Below are 16,394 nucleotides of genomic sequence, written 5' to 3' on the forward strand. Positions count from 1 at the left end.
ATATTTATATATATTTTTACACATATATACTTACATATATATGTTTTACATATATATATTTACATATATAATTTTCAATTATATCTATTTTTTATGTTATACTTGATATCATAATAGTATCAAGAACTAATTCTTAATTATTATATCTAAATAATAATGGCTATATAGCCATATCAATTACATATTCATCATATATATATATATTTACATATATAATTTTCAATTATATCTATTTTTATGTTATACTTAGTATCATAATAGTATCAAGAATTAATTCTTAATTATTATATATCAGTAATGGCTATATAGCCATATCAATTATATATTTTACATATATATTTGTATATATAACACATATATATTTACATATATAATTTTCAAATATATATATAGTTATATTATATTTAGTATCATAATAGTATCAAGAATTAATTCTTAATTATTATATATCAATAATAATGGCTATATAGCCATATCAATTGCATATTTTACATATATATATTTATATATATTTTACATATATATATTTACATCTATAATTTTCAATTATATGTATTGTTTTTACATATTATATCTCAATATTATTAATTATTAGTAACTTAATATCAATATTAAGCTACTAAGGAGAATATAACCAATTAAAGGTGATCCAAACCAGGCTAAATTTGGAGATGGATTTTTTTCCATTGTGTCAGATGGAATAAAGGCAGTTGGCTAAAAGAAGCATAACTGCAAATGTCATGGAATACTTGTTTGTGTTATTGAATAATCACCCCAAATTCCCTTCCTGACCAGATCAATATGCCAATAATTGCCCACAGATTTCTGTCAGGCTGAATTACTTTATCATTGTTTTCTTCCAGAACAAGTACAAAGAAAAATTCAGGAAAGAGAAAGGCAAGCCCTACGCTTCCACAATTGATACCCCAGAAATCCGGAGGATCAAGAAGGTGCAGGACCAGCTCAGTGAGGTGGGTGAATCACAGAGCAGTGATTAGTGAGCAGGGAGGGAGCAAAGGAGGTCTCAATTTGAAATGTTGGGGAAAAAGTTGTAATTCCAACCAAGCTGCTGGTTTGCCCTGGGAATGTGACTGTATTGGTTTGGCACCACAGCCCTGGCAGTGGGCTGGGAAATGGAGCTACACTGCACACCCTGGGGTTGGAGCTCTCCTTGTACAGGTGGAAGTGCTCTTAGAAGAGCTCTGTGATTACAGACAGGCACCACAGCCCTGGCAGTGGGCTGGGAAATGGAGCTACACTGCACACCCTGGGGTTGGAGCTCTCCTTGTACAGGTGGAAGTGCTCTTAGAAGAGCTCTGTGATTACAGACAGGCACCACAGCCCTGGCAGTGGGCTGGGAAATGGAGCTACACTGCACACCCTGGGGTTGGAGCTCTCCTTGTACAGGTGGAAGTGCTCTTAGAAGAGCTCTGTGATTACAGACAGGCACCACCCTAACCTGGATCCACATCTCCTGAGACCCTCTCAAACTGCCTTTCTTCCTCAGTTAACTCACACAATCCATTGGTTTCCATAGGCTGCATTTCCAGGGCCATTCAGGTTTTGGGTGGTTACAGTATTAAGTGTCAAAATGTCAATATCCTGATTTTTTTAAAATAAAAATAAGCCAGTTTTGCTGCAGAGTGACTGGTTTTTGTGCACTCCAGGTTAAATACCGCATGGCTGGGCAAATTGCCAGGACTATTTGCCACGTGGATGAGAAGGCCCAGGACATAGAACATGCCAAGAAAGTGTCCCAGCAAGTGAGCAAGGTGAGTGGGGTCTGCCTTGGTGGACATCAGTGGATGATGTGAATAAAGTTTGTGTTATAGTTTGAGCTGGCAAAATGCCAACTGCCTGGTACCCAGTCAAAAAGTCCACTCCCAGAGCAGGAGAGTGAGGGAAAACAGCAGAAACGAGGCTTTAGACACAGTGAGGTTTTTATATTTATACAGAGAAGAGGAGAGCTCAACACAGAATATGAAATAGCACATAGTGACAGGAAACAACAACAGGCTCACCGAGGTCGCCCCAGCTAACAGGTGAAACTCCAAACCAACCAAACCCCCTCCCCAAAGGAAACCTCCCAGCAAGAGGGAAAGAGGAATTAACAGGAATGTGCTCACGTCCCTGGCTAGACAGACGTGGGACCGGCAGCAGGGCCTGATATCAGCAGTCAGGGAGCGGGAACCGTCCTGGTCAGAAGCACGGACCGAAAAGAGAACCAGACTCCTCCCACCTTGCTTGTTATACTCCCCGACACTTCCTGATGATGTCAGATGATATGAAATACCTCTTTGGCTGCTTAAGTCAGATGATACCTGTCCCCTCTAATCTGTGTCACAACCTTTGAGGCCTGCTAAAAACTGAGGCCTAAATGGGGACCTATGCTGACTAAAGCCAAAACTACTACAACGTCCACCCCTTATTTCATATCATATGACATCAACGGCCCATATCTCACAGTAATCATTTTTTTTTCCCGTGCTTATATGCATATATGTATAGTCCATATGCAGTCTTTCGAGGCAGGTGTCCTTTCATCAAGGATCAGCACCAGCATCAGTTCAGCTTGAGTCCTTTGCCTTTTGGTTACAGTCACAGTTCCAAGTTCAGGACTGGTTCACAGGTTAGGGCTGCCTTATCGTTGGACGTCATGGGATACCAGTACCAGCTTTGTTTGGGTCTTTCTCATCCGGTGTCTGGTTTCCTGCAAAACACAACTCAAGGCACATCATTAGGTTTTCCCCAAGGCTAGGTTGCCTTGGGGCACGCACTGGATCTCAGCATCTTGTCTCATCACCCACCAGGTATTCCCAGGCCCTTGGGCAAAAACAATCCCACGAATGGGTTTGCTTTGGCCCGAGGGAGAAGTAACCCAAACAGATTTCCCTAGTATGCCTCTCAGGTGAATTGCAGGAACTTTGTCTCCATCCACCGTGTGGAGGGATTCTGTTTGGGCAGGACCAGCTCGATTGATAGAGCCTCTGGTGTTAACCAACCAGGTGGCCTTGGCTAAGTGCTTATCCCAGTTCCTCAGAGTTCCTTCACCTAATGCCTTTAGAGTTGTTTATAACAGTTTGGAGCTAAATCAGTGTTTATACAACAGATTAGAAGCACAGGGAGGGACAGCAGTGAAGTTGGTAAGGCAGGTGTAAATATCATCTTAAATGTTTCCTTCAAATGTTGCTGTCTGGAACTTTATTTTAGTTTATTCATGGAAATAAATATTTTTGTAGTGACAGTGACCAACTTGCTGATCTTTCCTTCCAGGTATTATATAAACAGAACTGGGAGGAGAATAAGGACAAGTACCTGCTTCCCCCTGATGCTCCAGAGCTCGTGAATGCCATAAAAAACACAGCAATGTTCAGCAAGGTAGGAAAAAACCAACCCCAGCCCCAAACACCTGAAGGGAAAAAAGCTTTCCAAATTCATAATGAGCATTTTGGTGTTTTTCTGGGTTTTAGAAACTCTACACTGAGGACTGGGAAGGAGACAAAACCCTGTTTTACCCCTACAATGACAGCCCCGAACTCAGGAGGGTGGCACAGGCTCAGAAGGCTCTGAGTGATGTGAGTACCAGGGACAGTTGGGGTCCAGCAGGACTGGGGAGATGCTGGGCTGGGCATTGCTCAGGTATAAAAGCTTCATCATGGAACAGAAAATAAATGTGTGGGAGTGGGCACTGATAGCCCTGATAGCAGGGATATTTCATAGGAAAATATATTCTCAGTATCAGAGCATAAATCTGTTGGCAATCTGGATTGTGAATGAATGAGATCATTTATTAAAAAGCTTCTGATCTTTAATAAATTAACTATTTAATATTATTATTCAAATAATTTATTAACTTTAATTCAATAACACATAATTTAAAAAAAATAAGTAAAGAGTTGGACTCGATGACCCTTGTGGGTCCCTTCCAACTCAGAATAGTCTGTGATTCTGTGATTATTATAAATGTAATAGTTATACAATTGTCATTGTAAGTTTACTTAATATTCTAATATATTAAACTAGTGCGATAAAATTTAAATAATTTAAAAATGAATACTGTTATTTTATGAATTTATTGTTTATATTATGCACTATTTTTATAATATTTTCAATATAAACATTTAAATAAAGTCATTTAAAGATCTTCTGATCTTCCATAATCAGTAAGAAGACCCTGAGTATCTCTCCAAGTGGAGAAACTCCCAGGGCTGGATATAAACCATTGTGGTGGGTCTGCAAATGCACCTTTTTTAAAAGGGTGATGAGGAGAGTGAGGAGATTTGGGCTGAGATTTGGTGTTGTTTGGATGCACAGAGCACTGGGGTGATGGTTTGGGAATCAGGGATCAGGGAATGGAGAGTCTGGGAACCAGGGAGTTTGTGGGTGCTCCCCAGGAATGCAGGAGGTGCCCAGAGCTGGGTTTTGGTGCTGTTTGGATGCACAGAGGAGTGGGGTGAGGGTTTGGGAATCAGGGAGTTTGTGGGTGCTCCCCAGGAGTGCAGGAGGTGCCCAGAGCTGGGTTTTGGTGCTGTTTGGATGCACAGAGGAGTGGGGTGAGGGTTTGGGGTCTCAGGGAGTTTGTGGGTGCTCCCCAGGAGTGCAGGAGGTGCCCAGAGCTGGGTTTTGGTGCTGTTTGGATGCACAGAGGAGTGGGGTGATGGTCTGGGGTCTCAGGGAGTTTGTGGGTGCTCCCCAGGAGTGAAGGAGCTGCCCAGAGCTGGGTTTTGGTGCTGTTTGGATGCACAGAGCACTGGGGTGATGGTTTGGGAGTTTGTGGATGCTCCCCAGGAATTCAGGGGCTGCCCACAGCAATGCCCACCCCATAGCAGCACAGCTGGTGTGGGGTGAGCATTGCTGTGGGCAGCCCCTGGGACTGGCCAGCCCCAGTAACTGGTCAGCCTCTATAACTGGGCACTGCCCAATCCCACAGATTGTCTACAAGAAGGGGCACGAGGAGCGCAAGGCACAGTTCACATCCCTGCCAGACCCCCCGGACGTGGAACAGGCCAAGAGGGTGACAAAGCAGCTCAGTGACGTGAGTACCACCAGGGCTCCTGCCTGGGCACCTCCCTGGGGCAAACAGGGGCACACAAGGGGCTAAGAAATACAAGCAGGGCAAGCCCAGGTGTTCCTGCACAAGCTGGAACCAAGTGGCACCACCTTGGAAGGCAGAAGAAGGATTTTGACTCAGTTCAGGATTTAGGATGTGCATGAGTTTATTTTATTCATTGGGTTGTGTATTGAAAATTGTTTTTAATGTTAAAGAGTTACATTATTAACTTGGGCTTGCAAAATCATCATAAAATATTGTACTGGACCCATCTGGAAGTTACACTGTTAACCCCTGGTTGCAAAATCCTCATAAAATATTGTACTGGACCCATCTGGAAGGTGAAATAATTTCATTGAGGGAAAACTGCTTCAATCTTATCATTCCACAGTTTAAAAGTTAAATTGTCATCAAGATTTTATAACATGTAACAAATCATAATTCTTTGAAATTAATAAAATAATTAGCTGTATAGGTGTCTCCAAACCAATAAAATGTAAGGTTTTTAGGGCTATTTTTGATATATAAGTTCTTTGTCAATGTGGTAACAATTAAAAAGATGTTGGAGAAGTATTTTTTGTGCAGCTGTGGCTGAAAATGCACCTGGGACACTGAGTTAAAACTCAGGAAGGGGTTTGTTGTCAGACAAGCTGTTTAAACAGTTGGTACTTGATTTCTGTGAGCTTGAATGAAGCCCAATAGAAATCACAAATACCAGATAATGCATCTATTAAAAGGGTTCTCTTATAACAAGTTCCAGCAGCAATAATAGTACATTCTGACTTAGCCAATGGGCAATTCCATGTCCCAATATTGTGTGAGCAGTGAGAAAACAGAATTAAAGCAATATTTTGGTGATGCATCACAGAGGGACTTTCCTTATTAATAACTTTCTTCAAAAAGAGGTTATTTATCTTTTTTAGGTCAGAGGGGGAACTAAGGGAAGTAACTGAACACTGAAGTGGTTTGGCCAAATTGTATTTAAAGCATTTTTGCCAATAACTAACAAAGTGTTTATAAGGCAGATCTAAACTGTGGGGCAACTTTAAAGGTAAAACTCTGAGAAACAAGCTGTCAAGTGAAAATGGAGCTGTGCCTTGGGGGTTGAATGTGATTGTTTTCTTTCCTCATAGGTCATTTACCACAATGACTATAAAAACAAAATCAAGGGCAAGTGGACTCAGACCCCCTGCTACGACGTGGCCATTGCCAAGATGAATGCAGAAAACCTGAGTATGGTGAGTGGGTTCTTCAGAACTCCTGCCCAGCTTTAGCCTCTCCTCATTTAACATAGAAAATGCTCCCACAACTTGCCTGCTCCAGTTGTGGTATTGCTGCTTTCCTCAATAAGCCACTTCGTGGATGTCTGATTTGCAATGAAGGTGTATTTGATACCTTGTTTTCTGTCTGTTCCTGGCAGAGAAAATATCAGGAGGACTTTGAAAACATAAAAGACCAAATCTACTTCATGCAGACTGAAACTCCAGAATATGAAGCCAATAAGAGAGCTTCAGATAATGTCAGTAAGGTGAGTTCTGGTGTCCCACTTGCTCAGCTTGAGAACAGTTCCAAAGTCAGACAAGTTGGTGCTGAAAGTGTTTTGTTGAGACCTTTCGTGGTCCTTTGCCACCATGAATTGGTGGTTAAGTAAGAGGAGCATTTTTCCTGAAAAATTCAAGGTTATGTCATGGAATGGAATCATATCACAGACTGGTTTGGGCTGGAAGAGACCTTAAAATTCCTCCAGTGCCAGCCCTGCCATGGGCAGGGACACCTTCCACTATCCCAGGTTGCTCCAAGCCCTGTCCAGCCTGGCCTTGGACAGTTCCAGGGATCCAGGTTAGTGAGCATTTGGCTTTTAATGCTGATTTTTGAAACCTCACCCTTTTTATTTTTATTTTTTCAAGGTGAAATACAGAGCAGACTATGAAAAGAAGAAAGCTATTGCAGATTATAATGTGCTTCCTGCTACAGAGAACCCACTGCTGAAGCAACTAAAAGCTGCAGGAAATATCCTGAGTGATGTAAGTATTGGGATTTTCAGTCTTGGCCAAGAACCCAAACTCATCATTTCTTCACAAGGCCTCCCTTTGGGATCTCTTAATACTTTTGGTTTTGTAGACCTGTATTTGTCATGAGATGCCACCAATTAGAATGTTTCAGGTAAAGAGTCATTTCTCCACAGATGAGTGAGGCAATAGCAGTGGCTTGTGGATAGCTAATTATTTAATAGTTCATTTAGATCCCTGTGGATAATGGATCCCAGGAGGACAATTCTTCCCTTACTGTTTGAAGGAGTTTCACCTGATGCAATAATTAGAAAATCTGTGTTACTTTTACACACACACTGTGTTCTGGTCACTCACTGTAATGGTCTTCTCAATGTCTCTCTTGTTGTTTTCCTCTGCATGGGAAGAGATTACATATTTCCCAGTGCCAGAAGTTCAAAAACCATTAGTCAGACCTTTCTGCCTTCCCTTACAAACCTAAAAATGCTACTTTAACAAATCCCTGGGAAAACAGTGCCATCTGTTTTTCAGTCCTGTGGGAAATCTTTCCTTTGCAAGCATTTCACAGTTTTCCTCTTGTGACTTTGACAAGCTGTGGGTGAGTTGCAGTGAGATCTCCTGCCTTATCTGACACTATTTTCCTTTGCAGAAATTGTACAAGGAGGCCTATGAGCAGTCCAAAGGCAACAGGATGAATTACTGTGACACTCCCAAGTTCCAGACTGATGCTGCTCTGAAGAACTTTAGTGATGTATGTATTTGCTTTGTGATGTGTCCTCCAGTGCTGACCCTCTGGGCTGCTTGTGTTCATCAGCTCAGGGTTGTTTTCCCAGGTGAAATACAAAGAGGCCTATCAAAAGAACATTCTGGGGCACTATTTGGGCAGCTTTGAGGACCCCCATCACACCCACTGCATGCAAGTTGAAGCTATGAAGAGTGATGTGAGTGTCCTGTTTGCCCCACCACACCTGCATTTCGGGGAAAGCTCACCTGGGGTTTCTTACTGAGTGCTGATTTTACCCCTAGAAAAATTACAAGGCAGATTATGAAGAGGAAAAGACAAAATGCTACTTCCCCCAGACCATAACTCAGGAGTATGAAGCGATTAAGAAGCTGGAGCAGTGCAAAGATGTAAGTAGAGGACGGGAGCAGAAATTACCTGAGTGATTCCTGTTAACTTCAGTGCTTTTCAATCTGCCTGAATAGCAATATAGGCTTTTAAAAACCTTCATCTCTGTTTTAGAGCCTTTTGTGACATCTACTGGTCAAGACAGATATAGCACAATCCTTTTTTTAGCAAGCAAAACCATAAAATTAGAGGAATAGTTCCAAAAGAAGAATGAACCTCAAGCATTCACTTGCTTGACATATTTTTAAATTAATACTTTGGAAGTACTGAAGTTACTTTATTAATAATTTTATTTACTTTATCAATACTAAAAAGATATTTTATATGCCTTTTCTGACAATGTATTTTTGTCTTCCTTCAGCACACCTACATAATTTTATTTATGTTATCAATACTTAACAATTACTTCATATGCCTTTTCTGCCAATCTATTTTATCTTCCTTCAGCACACCTACAAAAAGCATCCTGACCAGACCAAGTTCACTGCAGTGACTGACTCTCCAGTGCAGAAGCAAGCAGAGATCAACAGCAAACAGCTGAGTGATGTAAGTAACTTAGAGAACACTCTGACACTGCCACTTCCTGCCCTGTGCCACCCTATAATCAATTTATTATCGATTTATTATTAATTTTAAGAGAACTGAAACAAACGTGTAGGTGACTCTGTGTGTATATTCACAATTCCAGTGGAAAATCACCTGGAAATCCCATTTTATTAAGACCTTTTAAATTCACAATTAAATTTGGGCTGCTGAACTTCTCTCTTTCTTTTTCTTGGCAGATATTGTACAAATCCAAAGGTGAAGAAATCATTCACAAGTACCATCTCCCTCCTGACGTGCCCCAGTTCATACAGGCCAGAGTCAATGCCTACAACATCAGTGATGTGAGTGCATTTGGAGTTCAGAGCTATTGACCCACCTTCTTACAAGAAGTTTCTGTTTAAACTCCCCTTTTCTCCTGGAACTGTCACAAAGTGAGACTGGAAGAATTAAGAGCAAGGGGATATGATGTAAAAAGTGCTGCTGTCCCTATCCCACCCCAATGCCCAAGCTCTGAACTCAGCTAAACTTTTAATTTTGTGCTTGTTAAGCACATTTTAAGCTGTCTGAGCATTTATGAGCATAAACACATTTCTGTGGTTTATTGCCAAGCTACTTGGATAGGCTGGGTGAGAAAACCAGCATGATATTACTGAGATTCCTGTAGGTTTGGAGACTTGAGTCATCTATTTTACATTAAACCCATTGCATGTGCAAGCAGTACAAGTTCCCTGTGTGCTGCTCCCTGCTGCTGGGCTTTCAAAGGAAATTATCCAGTGGAAAACAGGGATGCTTTTTGCTGCCATTCAGCTGCTGGTCTGGCTGCTTTCCATCCCTACTCACACCCATCCAGCACCAGGAAGATCTCCACTGATGGTATCAGTTGTGTTGCCTTTATGATATTTAGTTTTTGGTGGCATTATCAGCCCTTCAGGAATTATGTAAAAGCTGATATCCCCTTTAACACCCTTAAAATGCAAACAGTCTGTCCAAACTGATAATAAAACATCAGCCAGGCTGCTTTCTCCAGTCACATCAGGCCACAAAGCCTGAGTTTGATGCCAGCAGGGAAGAATTTTGGAAGTTTCAGTCAAGTGAAAAAGGTCTTTGCTTAATCAATGGCAAAAATGGAGTTGTTCTAAATAAAAACTGCAAAAAATGCTTATGGAGTTAAAGATTGGCTTTGTAGCAGATCTTTTATCACAGTAGAACTGTAGGTTGTGTACAGGTGGACATTTTTCCTTGAAATTTCTCAGACTACACCGAATCCTTTGATTCCATAACTGTAATAAACATACTGGCCTTAACACTCTGTTAAAATTGCTGCTCCCAACATGACTAATTCCTTTCTTCTTCACCCCAGGCTAACTACAAGGCAGACTGGAAGAAGACCCTTGCCAAAGGTTATGACCTGAAACCAGATGCCATTCCCATTATTGCTGCTAAATCTTCCCGGAATATTGCAAGTGATGTGAGTACCATTCCATGGGGTGGAACACACACCTGCTGCTCTGCAGCCTCCTGGAGCAGGGGATCCAGAGGCAGGATGGTGGAGACACCTCACCCTGAGGGCTGAAACTCGGGATACTGGGAAATAATGGGTGAATTCAGGAGTTTGGGTGAACCTCTGGAAAAACTGTTCCTTTAAAGGTGCCTTATGCCCTGTGTGGGGGCTGGTGAGCTGGGGCTCTTGGGCTGTGCTTCAAGGATTCACCAGCTTATTGGAGAGTTTATTATTATTATTGAGAGTTTATTATTATTATTATTATGGACCTGTGCTCTGTTCTTAATTGCTGGAGACCTGAGGTCCTTCTGCTTTAGCAAAAGGTGACAAGTGACTCTTCCACCCCCCTCTTAAATATCCCAGCTGAGTATTGGGGTGTCTGATTGTTTGGTGGGGCTTTAGCCAAAGGTGACAAGTGACTCCTCCATCCTTCTCTTAAACATCCCAGTTGAGTATTGTGGGGCCTCATTGTTTGGTGGGGCTTTAGCAAAAGGTGACAAATGACTCTTCCATCCCCCTCTTAAATATTCCAGCTGAGTATGGAGGGGTCTGACTGTTTGGTGGCTCTTCTCAATAATTTATCATTATAGTCTTAATTAAAAGCTGAGTGTCCCTGGGGTTAGAAGTCTCTGGCAGTGGAATGTAACATGCCAGTGGCAATGGTGAGGGAGGGCACTTGGCTACAATTTCAAGGATTCACCAACTTATTGGAGAGTTTATTAATTATTACTATGGACTTGTGCTCTGTTCTTAATTGCTGGAGACCTGAGGTCCTTTTGCTTTAGCAAAAGGTGACAAGTGACTCTTCCATCCCCCTCTTACACATCCCAGTTGAGTATTGGGGTGTCTGATTGTTTGGTGGGGCTTTTCAATAATTTATTATTATAGTCTTAATTAAAAGCTGAGTGTCCCTGGGGTTAGAAGTCTCTGGCAGTGGAATGTAACATGCCAGTGGCAATGGTGAGGGAGGGCACGTGGCTACAATTTATGAGGTTATAGAATGCACTGAAGCCATTAACACTCTGAAACTCAGTGTTTTAAAGTCATCCATGACACGTTTGCTGTTCCCCAAGTGGACAACCCTCTGTTTTGCTGTGCCTGCAGTACAAGTACAAGGAGTCCTACGAGAAGGACAAGGGCAAGCAGGTCGGGTACCGCAGCCTGCAGGACGATCCCAAGCTCGTGCACTACATGAACGTGGCCAAGCTGCAGTCGGACAGGGAGTACAAGAAGGACTACGAGGTCACCAAGACCAAGTACCACACTCCCCTGGACATGTTCAGCGTGACAGCTGCCAAGAAGGCCCAGGAGGTGGTGACAAACACGGGCTACAAACAGCCCATCCACAACTACACCCTCCTGCCTGACTCTGTCAACCTGGAGCTCTCCAGAAACGTGATGCAGCTTCAGAGTGATGTATGTCATCCTTCATCAGCTCATTATTCTCCTCTCATAATGGCTGTGTTGCACAATTAACCTTTTAAGGCTAAAAAAATTCACTTCTATAAACCAATGTATATTATATGGGATTAACAGTAAATTGGGAGGTAAATAACTGGTCTACAATCACGTGCTTTCCAAAGATCACCAGAATTATGTGTAGCTCATAAATTCTGGGGAACTTACCTCATAGTAACAACTTTCTTTTTATCTCTACACATTTGGCTAAAGGAGCATGTTTTACTAACTCATGTAGTTTTATCAGTACAATCTGTTATTACTGTGATTATTATTTGTCCTGTCAGAGATCATCAGTTACATAGAGAGTCCAAATACTGACTCTGTCATATTTAAATTTTATTTAAGTCTAAATTTCCCCTCCAAACTGAAGGACCAGGAGAAGCTTTAAGGCCTTACCTGTGTTTCTGTATATAGACATGATAATTCTTTGGCCTCACTGTGTTTTCCTTGTTTGTTTTTTAAAAGAACTTGTACAAATCCGACTTCAATAACTGGTTGAGAGGAGTTGGTTGGGTGCCCATCGACTCCCTGGAGGTAGAAAAGGCCAAGAAAGCCACAGAGATCCTGAGTGAGAAGAAGTACAGGCAGCACCCAGACCAGCTGAGGTTCTCCATCCCCATGGATGCCATGGAGCAGGTGCTGGCCAAGCAGAATGCCAAGACCATGAACAAGGTGAGAAGGTTGGGGCTTTGTCTCCCAAAAAAGGGGCAGGTGCATTCCCAGTGGAGTTATTGAAGTTCCCAGTGGGTGTGGTGGTGTCTTGGTTGGCACTGGACACTAAGAGGTCATGGAAGCCTCAGACTGTTCATAATTAAGGGAGTTTCCTTATCTGTTTGTAAAGATTTCTTGTCTGTGTGGGGGATGAAAGATTTCTTCTCCCATTTTAAAGTGCTTTGGTAACCTTGGCTCTTTTTCTGTAGAAAGTTTTCATAATCAGTGAGCTGAAAACCCCTGGAATTCTGTCAGTTTTGTACAATTTTCCTTGAAAAGTGGAGTTCTTTACATTTATCCTTAGCTGAGACACCACTGGTCCTAATTCCATGTTTGCCATGGAAAGAGTGTCTGTGAAGAAAAAAAAAATCATTATTTCCATTAAAGCAGGGAAGAATGCAGATTGAAAATTGACATTTTCAGTATTTATTAGCTATCAAAACATACTTTTCAAATTTCTCAAAGTAGTAAAGAAAGGAGGGAGATAATGTTGCCCCTCAGCACTTGTATTTGTGAAGGTTGTTTGTTATGCTTGGGGGGGATTTCTGTAAAATATTAATTATTGCAAATGAGCTAAACAAAAGCAATCTCTTATTTTATAGAGTTCAATACCTTTCAGTGCTAAAACTGACTTTGTGTTGCAGAGACTCTACACAGATAAATGGAACAAAGAGAAGACCAGCATCCACGTCATGCCAGATACCCCAGAAATCCTGCAGTGCAAAGTGAACCAGATCACCATGAGTGATGTGAGTGCCTGTGCTCGTGGGGCACAGACCAGACATTGGTGTCATCCAGTGTCCTTTTAAAAACACTTAAATTCAGGTGTAGGGCACCTCAGTAGTTCTGCCTTCATGATACCTGCTCTCTCCTCCATCTGAAACCAGAAACTGTACAAGGCTGGCTGGGAGGAGGACAAGAAGAAGGGCTATGACCTGCAGCCAGATGCCATTCCAATCCAAGCAGCCAAAGCCTCCCGAGACATCGCCAGCGACGTGAGTTGTGTGGTGCCTTCACTGGAACTGTGCCTAAGTGACTAAGCTGGCTCTTGTGATGCTTGCAGTGATAAAACTGAGCTTTGGGGCCTTCTTTAATCGAATTTTTTTGCTGTTGTTTCTCTTCCCTGCTGGCAGTACAAATACAAACTGGCCTACGAGAAAGCCAAGGGCAAGCACATCGGGTTCCGCAGCCTCGAGGACGACCCCAAGCTGGTGCACTTCATGCAGGTGGCCAAAATGCAGTCAGACCGGGAGTACAAAAAGGACTATGAGAAAGCCAAGACCAATTTCCAAACCCCAGTGGACATGGTCAGTGTGGTGGCAGCCAAGAAAGCCCAGGAGGTGGCGACCAACGCCAACTACAAAAACCTGATCCACACCTACAACGTCCTGCCCGATGCCATGAGCATCGAGTTGGCCAAGAACATGATGCAGCTGCAGAGTGATGTGAGTGGGAGGTCCTTCAGCCCTGCATTGCTCAAACAGCTGTGTTGTCTCCTGAGAACACACTGAGAGATAATGTGGATATAATCCAATATGGGAGATATTGGACCAACTAGATTGGGAGGGAAGTGGCTGGTCTGGAAATGTTGATTTGCCAAAGATTACCAGGATTATGTGTTGCTGGTGAGGTCTAGGGAACCTGACTAGCACTAGCAGGAAACAACTAAGGTCAATATTAAGATAAATAATACCATTTTCTTAGTAAAGTAGATAAATAATACTATTTTCTTAGTGAAGTAGATAAATAATACTATTTTCTTAGTGAAGTAGATAAATAATACTATTTTCTTAGTGAAGTAGTTCAGCTATATGCTAAAATATAGTAAATTGAGTTCTTCAGCAATTACACTCACTTCAGTTTTTTCAGACTCTGAAATATTAACTTACAGCTATTGCTAAACAATTTGAGCTCAGAATTACATACCTTTATGAATGTAAAATGGATATTTACTCCTTACATGTCCCACCAGACTCCTCAGGAGCAACAGTTTGTGCAGCCCAACACAGGAAAAGCAAAATTTCTCAGTAATAGTTTTTAGCTTGTGCTTCCAAATTTATAAACAGAGAGAAGTGTCCTGATTTACAAACTTTTTAATGCCTCTGATTTTTTTTTCTTTCTGTCTGCAGAACCAATACAAAGCAGAGTATGATGAAAGCATGAAGGGGGTTGGGTGGCTGCCCCTGGGCTCCCTGGAAGCTGAGAAGAACAAGAAAGCCATGGAAATAGTCAGTGAGAAGAAGTACCGGCAGCACCCAGACAAGCTGAAGTACTCCGTGCCCATGGACTCCATGAACATGGTCCTGGCTCTGAATAATGCCAAAATCATGGATGAGGTGAGGAAGGGCCAGCAAAAGCCATCCTGGTTTGCAGAAGGAAGAGACAAACTGTGCCTGGTGTGAGAGTCCATCTCGTTGTAGGCAGAGCTTTGGAAACCATCAGTTAATCAATATGCCTTAAGTGCTAAACTGAAGAGATAAACTGCTGGGAGAAATGTTAATAATTAAATACAAAATACAAGAGACAAACATAAAAAGATAAAAAGAAAAGTATCATATCGTTGTCAAGGCACTTTATATTTCAAATAGAAAATAGTCTTTTAAATTGTTTTGTTTTAATTAGAAGAAATGCTGACATCTTTTTTACCCTTCCAGCACAAGTACAAACAAGCCTGGGAAGAAGACAAAAAGAAAGTTCACATCACCCCAGATATTCCCCAGATTGTTCTGGCCAAAGCAAATGCATTGAACATAAGTGAGGTGAGTATTGTTTGTAAGGCTGTGGCCCTGTTCTTGTTTTTGTATTAGGAATAAGTGAGATGACAGCAGAAAAAAAAAATCCCCCCAGTTCTCACCTTGCTAACTTGTAGTAATTTCACAAAAAGTTACTAATTTTCCTTTTCTCTGCTTCCTTCCCCAAAATTAAATACCAAAAGTTGCCAAGAAAAAAACCCCTATTATTTATGGCCAGATTATGAAATGTTCATGTAGGTCATTAAAATAAAATAGTTGCTAACAAAGTAGAGCAGTTTAACTACTGTTCATGTTTGTTCATGCATTTTTATTTGTTATTTTGCTTCCCCAAGCACGAGGTTTGTACTGGGCAGAAGATTCTCACAGATTTCACCTGTTCTTTTGGGAACAGATGAAATTATAGAAAGGTTTTGGTAGCCAGTTGTTAAATCTGCATGTGCTAAATAAAGTATTGCTTGTAATTGTGCACTTAATGTGGGCAGAAATAGACATATTTGTGTCTTTTTTTAAAAAATCTGACATCCTTAACTCTTCCATAATAATTGTCCATGTGGAAAACATGCCATTTTGGGGGGTTCTTTTAAATATGGTTGTTTTTGTTCTGACAGAAAATGTACAGATCTTCCTTTGAAGAGTCCAGGAAGAAGGGCTATGACCTCAAGGCTGATGCCATTCCCATTAAAGCTGCCAAAGCTTCCAGGGATATTGCCAGTGATGTGAGTTCTTAACATCAAAAATGATCCATTTTGGATGTGCTAAAGAGCTCAGTTTGGACACAAGTCATTTTTCTGTGCCAAATATACGAAGTTTCTTTTTTCTCTGTCTTATAAATAGTTGTGACATATTTGATATATTGTAGTACATTGCAATAGGTGTTATAATCCATTTTCTAGGGTTAAAGAACAATTTCTTGGCAAGAAAGATAAGGAGATACAGGAGGGACTCTTAGGAAAGGGAAGAAAAGGCAGTTAATTGCTCAGTGATGGTGCTTGGATACATTTTAAATGTATGTTCTATATTCATAGTTTAAACAGAGAGTTCAGAGATCATTATTAGAAATATTTGAAAAGAACAGATATGGACTTAAATCCTTTTTTACTGCTGTGCTGCAATTATCTTGAAGTCTCATTAAATTTCTTGGTGCAGAGAATGCAAACTTTGCCCCAAAAATGGCAAAATATCTTGGAAGGTATTTTGAATTTTTTCATGATTAAATCTTTGATTTCAGGTTATT

The 16,394-nt window shown here is 41.3% G+C and overlaps 1 protein-coding gene across 1 annotated transcript in view; it reads left to right on the forward strand.

The window, feature by feature from the left end:
- NEB (nebulin) overlaps window positions 1-16,394 on the forward strand; it is a 118,482-nt gene that overhangs the window by 7,113 nt on the left and 94,975 nt on the right. The window contains exons 5-26 of the mRNA XM_071562583.1: window positions 864-971; window positions 1,668-1,772; window positions 3,274-3,378; window positions 3,471-3,575; window positions 4,931-5,035; window positions 6,184-6,288; window positions 6,471-6,578; window positions 6,958-7,074; window positions 7,709-7,810; window positions 7,893-8,000; window positions 8,086-8,190; window positions 8,636-8,734; window positions 8,971-9,075; window positions 10,095-10,202; window positions 11,340-11,651; window positions 12,162-12,407; window positions 13,085-13,156; window positions 13,295-13,402; window positions 13,541-13,852; window positions 14,537-14,743; window positions 15,062-15,166; window positions 15,769-15,876. Coding sequence (XP_071418684.1) covers window positions 864-971; window positions 1,668-1,772; window positions 3,274-3,378; window positions 3,471-3,575; window positions 4,931-5,035; window positions 6,184-6,288; window positions 6,471-6,578; window positions 6,958-7,074; window positions 7,709-7,810; window positions 7,893-8,000; window positions 8,086-8,190; window positions 8,636-8,734; window positions 8,971-9,075; window positions 10,095-10,202; window positions 11,340-11,651; window positions 12,162-12,407; window positions 13,085-13,156; window positions 13,295-13,402; window positions 13,541-13,852; window positions 14,537-14,743; window positions 15,062-15,166; window positions 15,769-15,876 — 2,955 coding nt within the window. The remainder of the gene's footprint in view (window positions 1-863; window positions 972-1,667; window positions 1,773-3,273; window positions 3,379-3,470; window positions 3,576-4,930; window positions 5,036-6,183; window positions 6,289-6,470; window positions 6,579-6,957; window positions 7,075-7,708; window positions 7,811-7,892; window positions 8,001-8,085; window positions 8,191-8,635; window positions 8,735-8,970; window positions 9,076-10,094; window positions 10,203-11,339; window positions 11,652-12,161; window positions 12,408-13,084; window positions 13,157-13,294; window positions 13,403-13,540; window positions 13,853-14,536; window positions 14,744-15,061; window positions 15,167-15,768; window positions 15,877-16,394) is intronic.

Source organism: Pithys albifrons, chromosome 8 (genome assembly GCF_047495875.1).
Source record: "Pithys albifrons albifrons isolate INPA30051 chromosome 8, PitAlb_v1, whole genome shotgun sequence".
In the NCBI taxonomy this organism is placed as follows: Eukaryota; Metazoa; Chordata; class Aves; order Passeriformes; family Thamnophilidae; genus Pithys; species Pithys albifrons.